Source organism: Thamnophis sirtalis, unplaced genomic scaffold, assembly GCF_051295495.1.
Source record: "Thamnophis sirtalis isolate CommonGarterSnake01/CBP01778 unplaced genomic scaffold, rThaSir2_p1.2 scaffold_6, whole genome shotgun sequence".
NCBI lineage: Eukaryota > Metazoa > Chordata > Lepidosauria > Squamata > Natricidae > Thamnophis > Thamnophis sirtalis.
The window spans coordinates 52,413,305-52,432,048 of NW_028261386.1; the positions used below are offsets into that span (position 1 = coordinate 52,413,305).

At 39.7% G+C, this 18,744-nt stretch overlaps 1 protein-coding gene across 1 annotated transcript in view; it reads left to right on the forward strand.

Moving 5' to 3' along the window:
- The window catches only part of GALNT14 (polypeptide N-acetylgalactosaminyltransferase 14), a 299,110-nt gene extending 285,905 nt beyond the window's left edge, over positions 1-13,205 (forward strand). The window contains exons 14-15 of the mRNA XM_014053318.2: positions 8,847-8,966; positions 10,820-13,205. Coding sequence (XP_013908793.1) covers positions 8,847-8,966; positions 10,820-10,978 — 279 coding nt within the window. The 3' untranslated portion in view covers positions 10,979-13,205. The remainder of the gene's footprint in view (positions 1-8,846; positions 8,967-10,819) is intronic.
- Positions 13,206-18,744: the final 5,539 nt, after the last annotated feature.

Sequence of the window (18,744 nt, forward strand, 5' to 3'; positions counted from 1 at the left end):
AGAATATTTGCAGAGGAACATGGTGTAGTCGCTGAGGCATTTCGTCTTGTCAGATGGCAAGCTTCTTTCTAGTTAAAAAAAAGAAAGCAAGAAAGTGCTGAAATTGAGTGTGGAAAAAATAGAGGAAGAGAAGGAGGTGTGAGAAGGTTCATGCTCCAAAAAGGGACTTTGCATGCTAACTATTTTCTCTACAGAAAATTCAGCTACATTAACACTGTCAGAGGCTAGGGACTATTTTTCAAGGCTCTAACATCATTCAAGGTGACACCTGTCATGGCTCCTCAGGATCAAAATGAATCCTAGAAATGAATGTGAAGTATCATCTTTGGCTCTTCTTAGCATGTCTGTTTTTGCCTGACATCACACCCTTTTCTCTTTCTTGCCATTTAATCAGATGTGAACCAGATGGTGACCCTAGATAGAAATATGGAAATCACGTCTTAAGGGAGGTTACTTGCTAAGGAGGGCAGAATGGGGGTGGGGGTGGAAGTGACTTTATCCACCATGTCCTTGTTTTACCTTTGTTTTGCTCATAACACTGTACTCTTTAACAGATACCAGTTAGAAACCTTTATTATCCTGGCCATTCATCCAGAAGGAAGACATCAATCCCTTTCAAAATTTCAACAATCAGTTTCCACAACCTATTCGGGGGCTTAAAAATGGTTGCATACATGGGAGATGAGGAAATCTTTTTCTGAATTGATTGCCCACAAGAAGAAGCTGTTGTGTGGATGCCCGAACTTGTAGCATTTCATTATTTGCAAATCATTTCAGCAGCACTGTCAAGAAATAAAAGGGGATTAGCTGTGCAGTACATTCTCAACATGCACATTTATTCTAGACTCAGTTTGGATTGCCTAAAAATACAAAACGATTATCTTAGTTGACTTAGTACCTTTGCAGATGAATCTCTAGCTCCAGCTCATATTAATCTAGCAGAGTAATTTATGGTGAAAGATAAGGGCTGCCTATGGAAGACTGAATTCATGCCTAGGAACTAGAGTTTTGGGGCTACCTCAGAAGGAGGGTTAAAATAGCCCCATCCTCTCCCTAATTGGAGAGTTTGTTCTATAAAAGGGAACTGAAAACAAATGTGTCAAGGATGGATGTGTCAAGGAAAAGAATTAAGCCCAGAGAACAGTGACCCAAAGACAAGCATCTCAGCAACCGTCTTCAGAGAGCAAGAGACAAGTTCAGTTTTTGGACCTTCTGGACCGGCTGAGAGATGGGGGAGGAATAATGCCTGTACAAGAGTCTGCAAGCCCAAACAATCCCACAAACCCGGATTCAGAGCTCTATAAACCAGCTCCAGAAGCAGAGGACTCTGAGTATTGGGGGGGAGTAAGGTGGGGAGAGAAAAGTCCATTTGCAAGTTTATAAAGGAAAAGAGGTTTTCACATGCAAATGACTGAGATTGGCTATAAGAGCCTAAGACTGAGGGGGCAAGGAAAGATTTAAGAAGAAATAGCTAAGATAAGGAAACATAGTGTTAACATAGGAAAAGAAACATACCAGTAGAGGTAGGAATGTATTGTCAGCCCTCCCAGGTAAACCAGACAGGAAATATGACAAGATGAATTAATTCTACTTTATTGTAAGGCTACATTAACAGAAACGGAAAAGTTTGAAGGCCCAGCATTCACGCCTACTTTTAACTACTTGATCAATTATGGCTTTCCAAATTTCTTTCTGAGGCTGTTAAGAGACAGTGACTGTGGGCTCATGCCATTTTTACCTTATTGTTTTCTAGACAGCCCTTGTCCTCTCTTTCCCCAAGGTCATTCATACACTGCCACACATGTATAGATTAAACAAGAATAGAAATAGAATAGTTGTAAACTTATAGTAACAGGAACACATCAGTTTAATTTTGTACAATAAGAGATACTCATTTCGTGTGGAGGGAAGACAAGTACAGTCTTTCTTTCTGTGTACTGTACCACCTGAAGAAAACAACAAATGGTGGCAATGATGGGATATGGATTGGTATCCAAACTTAAAGAATAAAAGGCTTGCAAGGAAAAAGGAAAGGGTGATCTTGCTGTAGGGGGGAAAAGACTGGGAGACAAAGTATTTGAGATCTAGAGGCAAGTAGGAGTATCTCAGCATATGACTCATTCAACAACTTACATAAAGCAGCTTAAAATAGAGAAAAAGGATGAACTGGAATCTGTGGAAGGAGGGCCAAACCTGGAAGTAAACAAGACCCATCTGAAGCCCTAATAAGTAGTCTGAGGAAGCATATGCTGTGGTAACAAGAGGAGAGATGACTGATGGCTACTAGAAAAGAGGAAGGGCAATGGAAAGCCCTCAGAAAAGAGGAAAAAGTTATAGTTGAGTTTATTTATAGGCCGCCCTTTTCCCTGAAGGGACTCAGGGCGGCTAACAACTTGTATGGGAGGGGAAGACATACAATAACATAAAAACACAATGTATAATTAAAACCAAGCAACATTCATACAGCATTCGGGTGGGGGCGGACTATGGTCTTTACCCCCAGGCCTGGCTGGATAGCCAGATCTTGAGGGCTGTGCGGAAGGTCTGAAGGGTGGTGAGGGTACGAATCTCCACGGGGAGATCGTTCCAGAGGGTCGGAGCTGCTACTAAAAAGGCTCTCCTCCGCGTAGTTGCCAGCCGGCACTGGCTGGCAGATGGCACTCGGAGGAGGCCTAATCTGTGAGATCTTATGGGTCGAGAGGAGGTGATTGGCAGGAGGCGGTCTCCCAAGTACGCAGATCCACTACCATGAAGGGCTTTGTAGGTAGTAAGAAGCACCTTGAAGCGCACACAGAGATCAACAGGTAGCCAGTGCAGCTCGCGGAGGATAGGTGTTATGTGGGTGAACCGAGGTGCACCCACAATCACTCGCGCGGCCGCATTCTGGACTAGCTGAAGCCGCCGGATGCTCTTCAAGGGCAGCCCCATGTAGAGCACATTGCAGTATTCCAGCCTAGAAGTCACGAGGGCGCGAGTGACTGTTGTGAGAGCCTCCCGATTCAGGTAGGGTCGCAACTGGCGCACCAGGCGAACCTGGGCAAATGCCCCCCTGGTCACAGCCGACAGGTGGTAATCAAAGGTCAGCTGTGGATCCAGGAGGACTCCCAAGTTGCGAACCCTGTCTGAGGGGTGTAAAATTTGGCCCCCCAGCCTGAGCGATGGAACACCAACCAAATTTTTGGGAGGGAAACACAACAGCCACTCGGTCTTTTCTGGGTTGAGTACAAGCTTGTTAGCCCTCATCCAGTCCCTAACAGCTTCAAGTCCCTGGTTCATCACGTCCACCGCTTCATTGAGTTGGCACGGGGCCGACAGATACAGCTGCGTATCGTCCGCATATTGGTGGTATCTTATCCCGTGCCTCCGAATGATCTCGCCCAGCGGTTTCATGTAGATGTTAAATAGTACGGGGGACAGGACCGACCCCTGCGGCACCCCATATGTTAGGGGCCTCATGGTCGATCTCTGTCCCCCGTACTATAAACATAAAATAGTTTATGGAGGGAAACTGAGCAAAGAGACTGCTTAGAGAAAGACAGATTGGGAAGGGATATCTGAAGAGAAAAGTTGAAGGAACTTATAGTGCTTCTTAAAGGAATTGAATCCCCAGTGGAAAACTCCAAATCCGGTTTCTGATATAGCAAGGGACAGGCCTTATGAGGTATCTTTCCAAACCTCAGAGGAGAAATATATTAGAATCATCTTTTGTTATGTTTGATGCAGGGGTAAACTCTGGCCGTTGTTACTGCCAGTGTGCGCGTGTGCGCGCTTTGCATGCATGCATGCACTTGATGTGTGCTGCTCCTGCATGCACAGTTTAATAGAAATTGTTCTGTGCATGCACATAACTCAAAAACAAGATGGTGGTGGTGGCAACCTGGTAACCAGTTCAGAAGTGTGGCCAGCCTGGGTCGCTGCTGGTTCTGTGACCCAGGCCGGCTTGCCACTATTGGTTCGGCTGAACCAGTCCAAACTGGTAGGAACCCACCATTGGTTTGAAGGAGATATTACAGCTTGTAAATAGCCAGAGGAAGAATGTGTGGCTGGATTAGTACCTTGGCTAACTGAAAAAAGTACTTAGGGTTTATACCAGTTTACTAGCATGGAAAATAGCAGGCCACAAAACAGTAAAATAAATTATTTTGTATTGGTATGAAGTAACAGATTTAACATACCAGCAAAGGTTTTGTGAAGATTTTTAAAATTCTCAGGAAAGATTGAGTGGGCTTTGTAGCTGATCTTGGAAGAAAATGACCTGGTGAATGAACCAAGGAGGAAATGCTAGATGAGATAGTCCTGGAGCAATTCCTCCAGGTGTTACACACAAATGTCTAACACCCATTTTTGAGCAAGTGATATGTTCTTAGCAAAAAAGATATATTTAGTAGCTTAAAAAGTAGGGGTAACAGGAACAGGTAAATTGACTACAAGAAAGGTTTTAAGAAAAATGGACCTCTAAAGGTTTCCACTGTGGGAGAAAAGAAAGAATGGAGTAACCAAGGAGAGAAATTACATGGTTTTGTTGACTGTTGACTTTCCTTGTGGAAAGATGGCAGGGAACATTGGAAATGACAATCACATGACCACATGACTGGCAGTGCGGTGCTGCTGTACCACCACAACTGTGGCAATTTCAATCTGCAGGAATAATGGGTTTAGGATTTTGGATGCTTTCTTTAAATTAGCCCATTTGAGATCTGTTGATTCAGTGCCCTATCTTGTGCTGTTTCACATAAGTGAAGGTCACAAAAAATAGAGAGTGACTTTTAGTAGATATTTAACTAACCTGATATGAACAAAAGAAAAACAAAAAAGCTAAAGAAAAACATGAACAAATAGTGGTGCCTCAAAAGTATATAGAAGATATTCTCCAAATACTGTAGTTCGTGAGAATTCTTGGCGAAGAGGCAGGGATCAGAGATTATTTAGGTTCCTAAAGTGATTCTACTGGCCAGACATAGTCAAAGATAGCAAAAATCACTCTAAATCAGGAACAGACGGCCAACTAATCCAGCAAAAAGGGCCACAAGATAAAGCACCATTAGTGAGAGCTGTTGTAATACTGGATATATCTGTAGGTTTTCTATCATGTCAGGGATAACACAGAGAAACATTTAAAGAAATTGGTAATAAAGTGGTGTGACGAATGCCCAGAAAAGATTTGGGAGCTGAAAACAAGCATGTCCTGGAGGAAAAGAGTCAAGCCCAGAGGAGAGTAGAAAGGTAGAAAAGAAATACTCTTGGCCAAAGGCCAGCATGTCAGAGCAGTCTTCAGAGAAAACTTAAAAGGAAACTTCATTTTTATTTTCATTTATTTGATTTATTTTGGTTTGTCTAGCATGTATGAGAAAACAAGTATAAGTATGAATATAACATATAAGCATATAAGTATAAGCAGGTATACATATATACATAAGAAATAGGTACAAATACATGGGGATAGTAGGACAAGGATGGTAGGCATGCTGGTGCGCTTTTGCACACCCCCTTATGGACCTCTTAGGAATGGGGTGAGGTCCACAATAAGACAGTTTAAGATACCGAACCTCAAATTATGGCGCAACAATGCAAAGCATCCGGCCCACTGAGTGGTGGGATTCAGCCCCGCCCCTCGCCCCTCACGGCTTTATCTTCCAACAGGCATTCACTCCAGCTGCACTTCTGGTTAGTTATTTCACCAGTTGAGCTGCACTTCTGATTACACTGCTGCTGCCAAAGGTAAGGCAGAAAGGTGCTGGGGAGGACCAGCTGACTGAGGGGTAACCTTGCTGGTATAGCCACATGATCCAGGCTGGTGAGTAGGAAAGGGGTTGCTGCTGGCTTGAAAAGTGGCTCTGCTGCCAGCTTGTAAAGTAGTGCTTTTAAAACCTTTAAAAAACAGCCTTTCAGGATATTTTTCACAGCCAGGGCCAATGGGTAAATAGGGGAGGGGCAATTACAGCAAGGACAAAGGCAAAATGGATTGCTAAATTGCCATGCCCACCCAATCACATGACCACCTAGCCACACCCAGTCACATGACCACCTAGCCACACCCAGTCACATGACCACCTAGCCACACCCACCCAGCCGGTCCAGCCCCACAACTGTCTGAGGGCCCTTGAATCGGCCCTGTTTAAAATGTTTGAGGACTCCTGGTTTAAGATTAAAGTTTTGGGGTTTTGAGAATGTAACAACAGAGTCGGGTAATGCATTCCATGCATTGACCCCTCTGTTGCTGATCTTCAAGACCAGCTGAAAGGCAAAGCTGAAAGATGGGGGACGAAGAGAGTCCAAACAAGGGTCTGCAAACACCAGCAAGCCTGCAAACCCACTGTGTAGCAACGCAGGTGCAGAGCTTTCTACAAAGCAGCTGCAGAAATAGTGCTAGGCTTCTCTGAGTGCTAGGAGAGGGGAAGCTGAGAGAAAAGCCTACTGGGAAGTCTATAAATGAATGAAAAAGAGTTTTCATATGCAAATAGACTGAGATTGGCTACAAGAGCCGAAGTCCTGAGGGGGAAAGGGAAGATTTAAAGAAGAAATACCTATTAGTTAAATAGGTAGGAATAGGAACAGGAATAGAAACACAGAAATGGGAGATAGACATAGGATAGACATATAGACATTAATCTATAGACACATAGATTAAAAGAATTGTAAACTAATAGAAAGATAGAATAAGATTTTGTACAATAAAACTGTTTTATGTGAGAAAAGCAAATTACTGTAGAGTCTTTGTTTCTGTGTTCTGTACCAGAGGTGGTATTAAGCAGGTTCTGATCAGTTCTGGAGAACTGGTAGTGGAAATTTTGAGTAGTTCAGAGAAATAGTAAATACCACCTCTGACTGGCTCCACCCCCATCTATTCTCTGCCCCCCCTGAGTCCCAGCTGATCGGGAGGAAATGGGGATTTTACAGTAGCCTTCCCCTGCCACGCCCACCATGCCATGCCCACAGAACCGGTAGTGAAATGTTTTGAATCCCAACACTGTTCTGTACCATATTAAGAAAAACTCTAATACTGATCCACACTAATTATCCAGCAAGGTTCAATCATAGTAACTATATCATAAATAATACTGTGACATATTATTTGAGGGTAAAATAACTGCAGTGGTACAACATCTACAGTGTGTAGATTTTAAATTTTAACTGGCTAACTGTGTCATCGAGGGAACAATTCATTTCAGTATAAACCTAGAGGACTGCTATGCTCCTAGAGATTCATACAGGTAGCCCTTGAGTTATGACCACTTGAGAGACCGCCTTCTGCCGATTACCTCCCTCCGACCGATTAGATCGCACAGACTGGGCCTCCTCCGAATCCCATCCGCCAGTCAATGTCGACTGGCGACTACACGGAGGAGGGCCTTTTCTGTTGCAGCTCCGACCCTGTGGAACGACCTCCCCATCGAGATCCGTACCCTCACCACCATCCAGACCTTCCGCGCAGCCCTCAAGACCTGGCTCTCCCATCAGGCCTGGGGATAGGTTCCCAATTTACCCGCCCGAGTGTTGACTGTTGAATGAAAGTTGTGTTTTATTATTTTCTTTTGTTCGCACATTGTTTGTCTTCTGATATTGCACCCCCTTCCCTGTGATTGTAAGCCGCCCTGAGTCCCCTCAGGGAAAAGGGCGGCCTATAAATCTTAATAAAATGTCCAAAAAAAAATGACCACAATTGAGGCCAAAATTTTTGTTGTCAATTGAGTCATTTGTTAAATGAGTTTTGCCATATTTTACACCCTTTCTTGCCATAGTTGTTAAGTGAATCACTGCATCTGAATTTTGATCACATGATCATGGGGATGCTGCAAAGGCCATAAGTGTTAAAAATTGTCATAAGTCATTTTTCAGTGCCGTTGTAACTTTGAATGGTCACTTAATGAACCTGTCAGTGTTCCAAGTAAACCCCCCAACAGAAGTAAAACTCCAAGGCAGGCATTTTCATTCCATTTTATTAGAGATGTCACATTGGCACATCTGGAAAAACACGAATCTGAAAGTCCACTGGGTTTTCCTCACCCAAAGGAAAGTCAAAGTCCCTTCCCCTGAACCCACATGTCCATCACATGGTTTAATCAGGTTACCATCCCGACTTGAGTTGTTTCCCAGTCACTCCTCTCCAGGTGCAGGCTGAACGTCCTTGGCTTTCAGGAAAAAGAATGTTATTATGGCTATACATCTCACACCATCTCCCACTTCCCACAGCTTGCCCATCCACCTGAAGATCCAAAGAAAAAGATGGCCTCCAGAGCTGACAGAACCGTTGATGACTATCTGGTTACTTTTCAGCCAGACATTTTAAATTCAACTCACAAAATTATACCTGCTTACATTCCTTTTTAAATTATTTTCATTTTATTTGAGTGTTAGCTGCTGTTAATGTTGTCCTGGCAGAAGTGAGAGAAGGGATGAAGGGAAGGATGGCATTTTTAAATATTAATATTTAATGTTTTCATGTTTTATCTTATTGCTTTTACTTGGTTGTAAGCCATCTAGAGTCCCCCCCAGGTGAGCTGAGAGCATATAAATTTAATAAATAAAATTTTTGATACCTGGACTCCAGTTCTGTGTTGAGAGAATCATACATTGTAGCCATATTAAAGGCTAATGGTGAATAAATCAGTAAATTTTGTATCCTTTCACCAAAGTCCTGACTTGATGAAAGCTACTGGAGTGTTAATAGATTCAAAGAAATGAATTTGTTGGGGAAAAAAACTCTATGCTTTTAATGATTTATTCAAAAGTGAGAAATCAGTAGTTGGAAATAAATTAACACTGAATAGGAGAGAAAAAATGAATTTAATTAAAGAAATATGTTGAGAAGTAAGACTAACAGTTTAACACATTCTTCTTTGTTTCAGGAATGGATATATACATATAACCAGCAAATCCACTTTCAACAGTTATGCTTGTCCATACATACCCTCTTTCCAGGGTCCCAGGTGATGCTTTTGCCTTGCAAAGAAGAGGATGGCAAGCAGGTGAGACTAAGATCAGGGTTGTTGAACTCTTCCCCCAACATAGTGTACCAGTATCGATGTAAAGCAGTCACATGATGTATCAGGACTTTTTCCTCCTTAACTAAACTGGGCGGGGTCATCATGTAAAGCAACTGGCCCGCGGGCTGCGAGTTTGACACCCTTTATGTAAGGGGTTTTTATTTCCTTTCTTTGGTTCATTTCTTTTTATTGGTTTACTGGAGCTTATCTGCTATTATAATCCAGAAGGACCATGCCACATGATAACAGTAGTAGTGTCTGTGGGGGAAAAAACATGGTCATTGATACCATTGAAAATTATTTGAAAAATGTCAAAAATTATTTGGTTTTGCTTGGGATAGGACAGTTAAGAATGTCTAAGGTCTGAAAATTAGTGACATTATATTGTCTAGGTGCCAAATGTTGATGCCTGATGCTGTCATCAGTCATATCACACATTGGGCTTGGTTTAAAATTTAAGAAGCAATAATTAAAAGCAAAATTCTATCAATTATAAGCAAAGTTGTGGCAATAAGTCCAATAGCTAACTATGATTGTTTTTCCAAAATTGGTGCAAGGTTAGGCTAAACCAGATGGGATTCATCATGATGAGTCATTTGCCAAGAAATGATTGCACATATGAAATATCTATCCCCAAATGTATCCCTGCAGATAACATTTGACAGAATTTTGAAGCAGCTTTCTTTAAATGATATTTTGGGCAATGAGAATATATTTTCCACATAACTTGGTAATACTTTGGCATTGCATACCCTGTTTCTACAAAAATAAGGCCTCCCTAGATAATCCAATAGCCCAATCATGCTTTTGAGTGCATGCGCTAAAATAATCCCTCCCCTCAAAATAAGTCCTCCCTCAAAATAGCAATAGCAATAGCAATAGCAGTTAGACTTATATACCGCTTCATAGGGCTTTCAGCCCTCTCTAAACGGTTTACAGAGTCAGCATATCGCCCCCAACAACAATCTGGGTCCTCATTTTACCCACCTCGGAAGGATGGAAGGCTGAGTCAACCCTGAGCCGGTGAGATTTGAACCGCTGAACTGCAGAACTGCAGTAAGCTGAAGTAGCCTGCAGTGCTGCATTTAACCACTGCGCCACCTCGGCTCATTTTGAAAATATGGCAACACAGCAGCAGCCATGAGGTGACCATGCTCACCGCCTCCTGCACCTCAAGAATAATAAGACCTCCCTGAAAACAAGGCCGGGCACTTATTTCAGGGGTCAAAAGAAAATAAGACCCTGCCTTAATTTCAGGGAAGAATGGTAGATTCTTAAAAAGAGGCTGACAGAAGATAGAATGGTTAGATATTATTACTGATATTACCAGCATGAGCTTAGAACAGCTCAAACAGTCACTAATAGAAATCCTAGTGAACTATTACTGTATCCATTGGATCACAAAGAAGTGACGGAACAATAAAATATTATAATCAGCATTGCAGTGAGAATTTAGCAAAATTCCTGAAGTTTGGGTACTGCATTTCCACTTGCTTTTCTTAAATAATTGTTCTCCTGTTTGTTTACTATATTGATGCAACTCAAGATACAATTCAACAGCTGTCATATATCATAAAGCATGAGCTCTAGGAATTCTATTTGGTCCAATGAGGACCCCGCTCCCTAAGTAACCCATAAGATTGGGGAGTTATCAGTCAGCAGGCTACATTTTTCTTGAACTCTTTCTCCATGGCATAGTAAGAGATAGCCGTCTTCATCTGCCTGCAGAAAAATACTGCCCTGTTCAGTATCGAAGTAGCTTTGATATTTTAATGGGAAGAGCTTCTTAAATATAAGATAAGGTTAATCTTAATTTCCCATTTTTCTTTCAATAGCGCTGGAATAAAGTTGGTTCTCACATTGAACATATGGCTACACGCTATTGCCTGGACACAGAAATGGTGGGAGATAGCAGTGAGAGCATGAGAGAAGTGGTCATTAACCCCTGTGAAAGTACGGCAATGAGTCAGCGGTGGGAAATGGTGATGTCCTGACCTCATCTATCAATTCACTATCAAGCTCATCTGGAAGGACCTTTGTCAGAGACTGGCAAGGCTGTTGTCCAGTTTAGGGATTAGTATGGGCTTGCTTTTCTGCAGGGCAGGTCAAACAAAAAGAACATGCAATTGTGCTGAGGTTGAAGAAAGGCTCACAAGTGCTGGCTTTAAGACCAGAGTAGTAACTATCCCAGGTTGGGGGTGATATATGTGAACTGTTAAGAACACTACGATTTAATCTAGAAATATCTTTCGGTAACATTCATCTGTTAGCTGAAGCAAATATGACCTTGTTTTTGAGAAGGAAACTTTCTGAAATTGATAAGTGCAATATTTAATTGTCTTTGTTATGAAGGTTATTGAAAATCCTTGGAAAATAATAAGTGAGCAAAGTGATTCTAATGGAAGAAAGATGGAGAAAAGAGAAGCTAAATCTTATAAAAGCACATGAATGGTCATGGTGGGGAAGATTAGAAAAGGCCAACAAATCTTGCACTTTGAATTGGTATAACTAAGCACATCTCTGAAATAAGTTTGAAATACGCTATATTGCACATGAGAATTTGAATGTGAACTCTGCTTTTGTGCAATAGAAATTGTATGCAGTGTGATTAAAATCTATGCGTCAGAGAGGGAGGGAAATAGAAGCAAAAAGTGAAACCTTGCACTTTTCTTCAACTCTGATTATGTGTGTATGAAGGAAAAAGAGGAAATATTTATACTAACTTCAGTGCAAGGTTTCTTTCAGAAATGGAAATATATAAGGACCTGGTCCAGAAATCATGAATGTCCCCTGGAAAGGGAGTGGGTACAAGATTCTCCATTCTAACTCAGCAGAGGGCTTACATTCAGCACATAACTGGCCCTACACCTTGTCACTTCCCCAGAACTGATACGAAGAAGGACCAGGAGAATACAAAGTGAAAGGTAGATGGAGAGTAGCATGTACCTTCCTCCCATTTTCTCAGATGGCCTGGGACCCGGGGGCGGGGGAAATCACATGGTGATCAACCTCTAAATTCCAACTTGTCAATTTCTGGTATTAGTTATATCTTGTTTTCTTGTCGAATTCACCCTCTTCATTTACCCCATTAAGACTGAACACTTGAGCTAACTAATTATAGATAATTTACAGAAACTTGAAGAAGATCACATTAATTGCAGAGACACTTTCGTTGTTGTTTTTTACTGACCATGTTGTCTCTGGGTTAGGGTGGAGGGAGGTTGTTAAATAAGAGCAATTTTAGCAAAATCACTGGATAGATCAGATCATAGAAGCGTAAGGAGGGAAATGAATTGTACCAATACAGAAATCGGTGATGCCACTTAAATCAAGAGTGGCCCAGACATGAATATGGATTTATAGTAGGAACTACATAAAATTCAGCTGAACCCCAAATTGAGCCAAACCTGGGTTTTAATGAAACAAAGCAGAATTCTCACAGTAGCTGACACTGACCTAGGAACTTTAGTGAATGATTTCATACTTTGCAGCATTACAGAAAACTGGTTCCATGCTTGCAAAAAGAAAATAAAAGCTGCATTTTTCTGTTAAAAAGCAGGATGGGAAAAAAGGAAAGAAAAGGAAGGGGGAAGTGTTGAGTTAGTTGCAATTTTCCTATCTGCCACCTGATTAAAGACTTACAAGAAACCAGGATATGCTAACAAGAACAATAATGTTTCTTGCAATGTGTTGGTTCATTTTTAAGGACCATAAAAAATCCTCTCCACATTCCTAGGTCAATAGGTGAATGTTAACTGTTTTAAGTATAAAGGAAGCATTGTTTAAACTAGTGCTCTCTTCAGCACATGCCATTTAATTCTATAATAACGATTCCTCTGTCTATATGCTTATTGTTGCATATTTCCAGACAAAGATTGCTTCTAAAATGTCAGCCTGGTGCCCTCTATACACAGTATATGTTGAAGCTAATCCTGTCTTGCAATTAGGGGCACTGAAATACTGGGCAGAGGAAGCCTGCAAAAGGTAATGCTGGTGCTGTCACAATCCCTTCTAATCTGCACAGAAACATTCTGCCTCTGTGTGTTGTGAGTGATTCATGCCTCTATTTGAGAAAGCGGATTAACACTTTTCCAGTTATTCCATCTCTGGGATCTCAGATGAAACCACTGCTGTTTGTAATTGTAATGTGACTTTCATGGTTTAAAAACCTTGGAATAAGGAAAATTTTCATATCATAAAATCAATATTTTGCTATTTAAAGATTATGGTCTCTTATTTACTTGTCTGCTTGTTTGTTTCTATGCTCTTTATCCTCCAAAAAGTGATAGAAAAATGGAGGAAAATCTTAAATAAAACTGCCACCATAAAACCATTCAAGTGAGGGCAAAAAATAATAAAAGCTAAGCTCGTGCAGTTGATCGGGCTTGATTCCCAGAAAGTATTTTCAAGGAGCATGGAGGTAGGAATTGGCATTTGTCTACAAGTCCTGAAAGCAGCAGTGTCTTTTCCTGAAATTGCACAGCTGTTTTCAAGAGTTGCTAACAGATTCCAAATTCATGCTCCTACATTCTTTGAGCAACTTTTGGGAATCCCATCCAAAGCTCTGCACAGCTATATTAAAAACAAAGTTAAAAAAATTAAAACAAAATAAAGAATTTAAAACTTCTATTTTTGGAAAAGCTGTTATCCTATTAATATTTTTAATCATTTTCTGAAGGAAATCAATGTGTGGAACAGAGCAATCAAGCCTCCCTCAGGAGAGAAATTCTTAAGTGGGTGCCATAAAAGAGAAAGTTCCACTCCAGGGAGCCAAATCTAGCAGTGGAACAACAGTAGACTTCCTCAGCTGATCTTAAATTGGATAGTATTGGGGAAGGCAATCGTTTAAATTTGTGATCCTGAACCTTTAGGCCCCTATAGATTAATTTCAAAATCTGAAATTGGAAAAGCATTCCGGAAACCATTGCTGTGTTTCCTGGATTCATATATATGGTCTGATTTATCTACTTCACTTAATTGGAGAGCTGCTTTCTATACTAACAACAATCTCTGGATCCCCTGCAGTAATCCAAGCGATGAATTATATTTTTAAATCTTGGGTCAGTGAAACTAGGCTAACTTAATTCAGCAGTGGTCGTACCTGATACAGCAACCAAAGCTGGCCTTTTATTTTAATTTTGTGGCAAAATTAATTGGATACTCCATGTGAATTAAAATTTATTTAGGAGGAAACCAGCTTTATCTATTTCTGCCACACCAATGATTTCTTCATAGCTAAAACTGCTTTCAGATAATCAAAATGAAGCCTGCATACATGGAGAGAACTAGAGGGAGTGTAGAGACATCAAATTGCTTAAAGGAGGTGGGGAAGCTCAAATATAGCATGAAGACATGACCAGGTGCTGGCTGTGGAATAGCTTATTTGCTGCAAGGCATCTCTAAGCAATTTATGCACATGGCATCATAGTTTATGACCACATCTCTTAGTGACACAATTGCCATTGTAACCCAAGGATTATCTGAATTTGTTCAATTGGTATGCTAAACATTCATTAAGGACAGCTGGATTGAAAGAAGGTGAGCATGATTTTAAAACCAGAGGAGGAGCTATGCTGATAACCTTACTCTTGACAGTCAAAAATGCAAAAGATCTGTAAGGTCTAGTAATAAAAGTCAGGAAGGAAAGAGGAAAAAATTGCTAAAATTAAATATAAAGAAGAGCAAACTAATAACAGATACAACATGGCTTAGAGTTGACAGTGAAGATACTGATACAGTGGATAGCTCCTGCCTTTAGGACAGAAGGTTGCACACTTTCTACGGTTGCATCAACAGTAAAAGAGCAAGCAATAAAAAAATGTGTCAAAAATTAGCACTTGGTAGAGCAATCATAAAGGTCTTTGAAAAGACATTCAACTGCCATTAGGTATTATACCTACAAAGTTCAGAGTTGTGCAATCCATAGCATTCTTATACTACATAGTATACATAACGATACATAGTATTATTATACTATATTTAGAAGTGAAAGTTGGACTTTGAAGAATTATTAAAGTATTCATGCTTTTAAAACTTGATGTTGGTGAAGGCTCCTGAGAATACCATTTACAACCAAGAAAATAAACAATCAAAAAAATGGATAATTGAACAAATCGACACAAGATTCTTACTCAAGGCACAAATGACCAGATTCAAATTATTCTACATTGGACACATTAGACAAAGACCCAACTCTTTTGAAAAGACTGTAATGCCTCCCCAAAAAATGGATGGAAAGAGAAAAAGAAGACAATAGATACAGTATTAATGAGTGTACTATTGAAAGATGAGGTTGGGGATAGAGTATCGTGGAGAAAATCTATCTAAGGTAATTGCTAGAAGTAAAAAAAAAGAATTTGATGGTGCATAATACAAACCCAATATATGTTTATTGGGAATATCTAAAATGAGACTTAATCTCAACTTAAAGTAGCTTTAATTTAGATCAGGATTGTGTATTTCAGATATATTGGTAATACAGCTTCCAGAATTTCCTGCTGCCATAACAACAACCTGTTATAGTCTCAGTTCACACATTTTATATAACCTGGACATTTATTTCCCATGATTTACTGAATAAACTACCATCGTCTAGGTTCACACTATGTATAGTAAACTGCACATTGTTTACAAAGAACAACAGCTGGGTTAACAAACAATTAAGTCAAAACCAAGTTTAGCTTAACATAGTTCCATGTGTTAGGTGAGCTTTGTTAACGTACAAAAATTTTCAATCATCAGTAGTAAAAATATCTGCATAGAATATTTGAAGGCTGATTATTTGAAAGTAACAATTTTAGCTCACAAAAATAACCATGCTATATTAAGTTCCTATGTTCTCACTTCATGAAAACAATGTGATTAATAAATAGTCATATTAGTTGTGGCATTAGTAACTGGAATGTATTTCTGAAATGAGTTTCAGTATTGTTCAACCCATCTCCAAACTTTAAAATGAAGATAGAAATGAATGCTGTCTTTATAATGAGATGAGTAGATAAATTATTTTAATGATATAGGCCTGAAACATAATGCATTTTAGCTGCAGGTAAATGTGTGTGGAATTAAGGAGCAAAGGATTACATGAGGCAGAAAAAAATATGAAAGTATTATTGGGAAAACTATACATAGCAACATACATCATAATGTGATTTGTCTCCCCACAAAAAAATCTATTCCCTTTCCATCAGTCTCGTCTGCAATTCAAGTCAATATTGCTTTCAGAACAGAAATAGATTTTTATTTAATTATTTCAGTCAGATTCTTCATACTGAAAGCACAAGACAATTTGCACTTGCGTTTGCTTTTTTTAAAATAACATTTTATGTATCTTTGTGTCTAAGGTTCTCAAGGCAAGCTAATTGGGTGGCTGTTGGTTTGTTTTTTTTAATTCTTTAGGACAATTCTTGTATAGCAAGGAGAGAGAGAGAGAGGGAGAGAAACAGACAGACGGACAGACAGAGACAGAGATAGAGAGACAGAGACAGAGAAACAGAGACAGAGACAGAGAGATGCTAAAAATGACTCTAGGCACATTATGGAACTGCCAGCTTACATATGCTATTTTACATAGGATATAGTCACCAAAAGGTGATTAGTTGGAAGATGTCAACAGTTATGGAGAATTCCTGAAAAACTTTCTATGTAACAGCTGAGCCAAATATAGGCAGCCACCATAGTTAATGCATTGGGCTAGAACTAGAGAGATTGGAATTTAAATCCATATTCAGCCACAGAAGCTCATTCAGTGACTGAGCCAGTGTCTATGCAACTAACTTGATAGGTGAGAAGGTGGAGATGGAAGTTGAAGGAGAGGAGGGTGCCTGATATGGTACACCAAGGCCCAAAATAAAAGTGGGATATGAATCTAATCAAGAACTCACCCCAAACTGTGCGGGAAAATTCTGTTACTTGAGTTAAGAGTCTAGAACAGTGTTTTTCAACCACTGTGCCGTGGCACACTAGTGTGCCGTGACATAGTGTAAGGTGTGCCGTGGGAAAAACACCTGCCTATAGTCAATATAGGCACAGAGTTAAAAATTTTTAACATTTTCTAATGGTGGTGTGCCTCGTGATTTTTTTCATGAAAAAAGTGTGCCTTTGCACAAAAAAGGTTGAAAAACACTGGTCTAGAAAAAATGAAAATGAAATCATCATATTTTATGACTCATCATCATAAAAGTGGCATCTTTAAATTCAGAGTTAGGAAAAGGGAATTGATTGATTGATTTGTCTGTTTGATGAAGTCGTGTGTGTGTGTGTGTGTGTGTGTGTGTGTGTTGCCCCATCATATTTACTGACATAAGGTTAAATAAATAATTAAATAAACTTTGCAGGATGAGATCCATTTGAGAAACTTAAAAGCCAGCAAGTTTTGTGGGTATTCATTACATAGATTCAAAGCTAAACGTTGATTTGAATGCATCTTTACACTTTCCATTTATATGGTGGCCTTATATCCTCACCACTTAACACATTTGCAATGGATCTTTAGCTTGAAAAATCAAAGCCATTGTAACCTGAAATTGATTTTTTTCTACAAGAGTTGTTCAAAAGAAAATCCGATTTTGTTTGTATAAAGTACATTCAATGCAAGAAGATACACCTGGTATCACCTTTGAAACTATTTCTACCCAACCATGAATAACAAGTGACACAATAGAGGAAATTCTTACAGACAATCTGATCTCTATCCATCCATGAGACAGCGGTGAAACTTGCCAAGTTTATTTGTTCCAGTTCAGTATTTAGGTACAGTATACTTTAATATTTCAATATTTCTAATATTTAATACTATTCTTTACAATACAGTACAAAAGCAGAGTTGGAAGGGACCTTGGAGGTCTTCTAGTCCAACCCCCTGCCTAGGCAGGAAACCCTATACCGTTTCAGACAAATGGCTATCCAACATCTTAAAGACTTCCAGTGTTGGGGCATTCACAACCTCTGGAGGCAAGCTGTTCCACTGATTAATTGTTCTTTAATGGAACAGATAGGTGCACTGCATCAATCAGGAAAGGATCTGGAACCTTAAAGCAATTTCAAAAACTAGTCTGCATGTGCTGTAATTGTAGCTAGATCCTAGCCATGGTTTATTCAGAGAGATGATGATTTGGAGCTGCCCACACAAACACAGATCTTGGTAGAAGTAGGGAGAGATAATCTTCAGTAATCCTGCAGAATTGTTATTATAAAGCTATTTTCATATGACATACCCTTGCTAAACTTTATGATAAAGGTTTATGATAAAAAAAATTTGAGTGAGATTTCAATACTATTGACTTGTATACATATCTATGCAAATATTTTGGCAACAAAATAGAAATGATTTCTTACTGCTCCCCCCCCCCACCGAGTGTTTTTTCCAAATTTGTCGGTCTAGTCAGGATTTCCTTGTGGTTTTTCAGCCTAGTACTAACTAGGTCAATTCTGATTAACTTTCCAAAATGAGCTAAGGGCTGACAAGAATGTTGCCATCTTCTGTATTAATTAGGTTTTTCAATACTGGACTTTGCAAGATATGCTGCACTATAAATTACCAACATGTTAAGGGTTTGGCACTATATAGTTCAGTGTACATATGAACACAACCATTGTCCTCAAAGGCAGACTTACGTTAAGCATATTGTAGCTGTAAAAAGACAATGCTTTACCCAATACAATTAATTTCAAGTGCCAAATTAGAATCAAGGCATAACAAATCAAAAGAGAGGTCCACGTGACACAGCACTCTGTTGTTGATCATTTATTTATTTAAAAT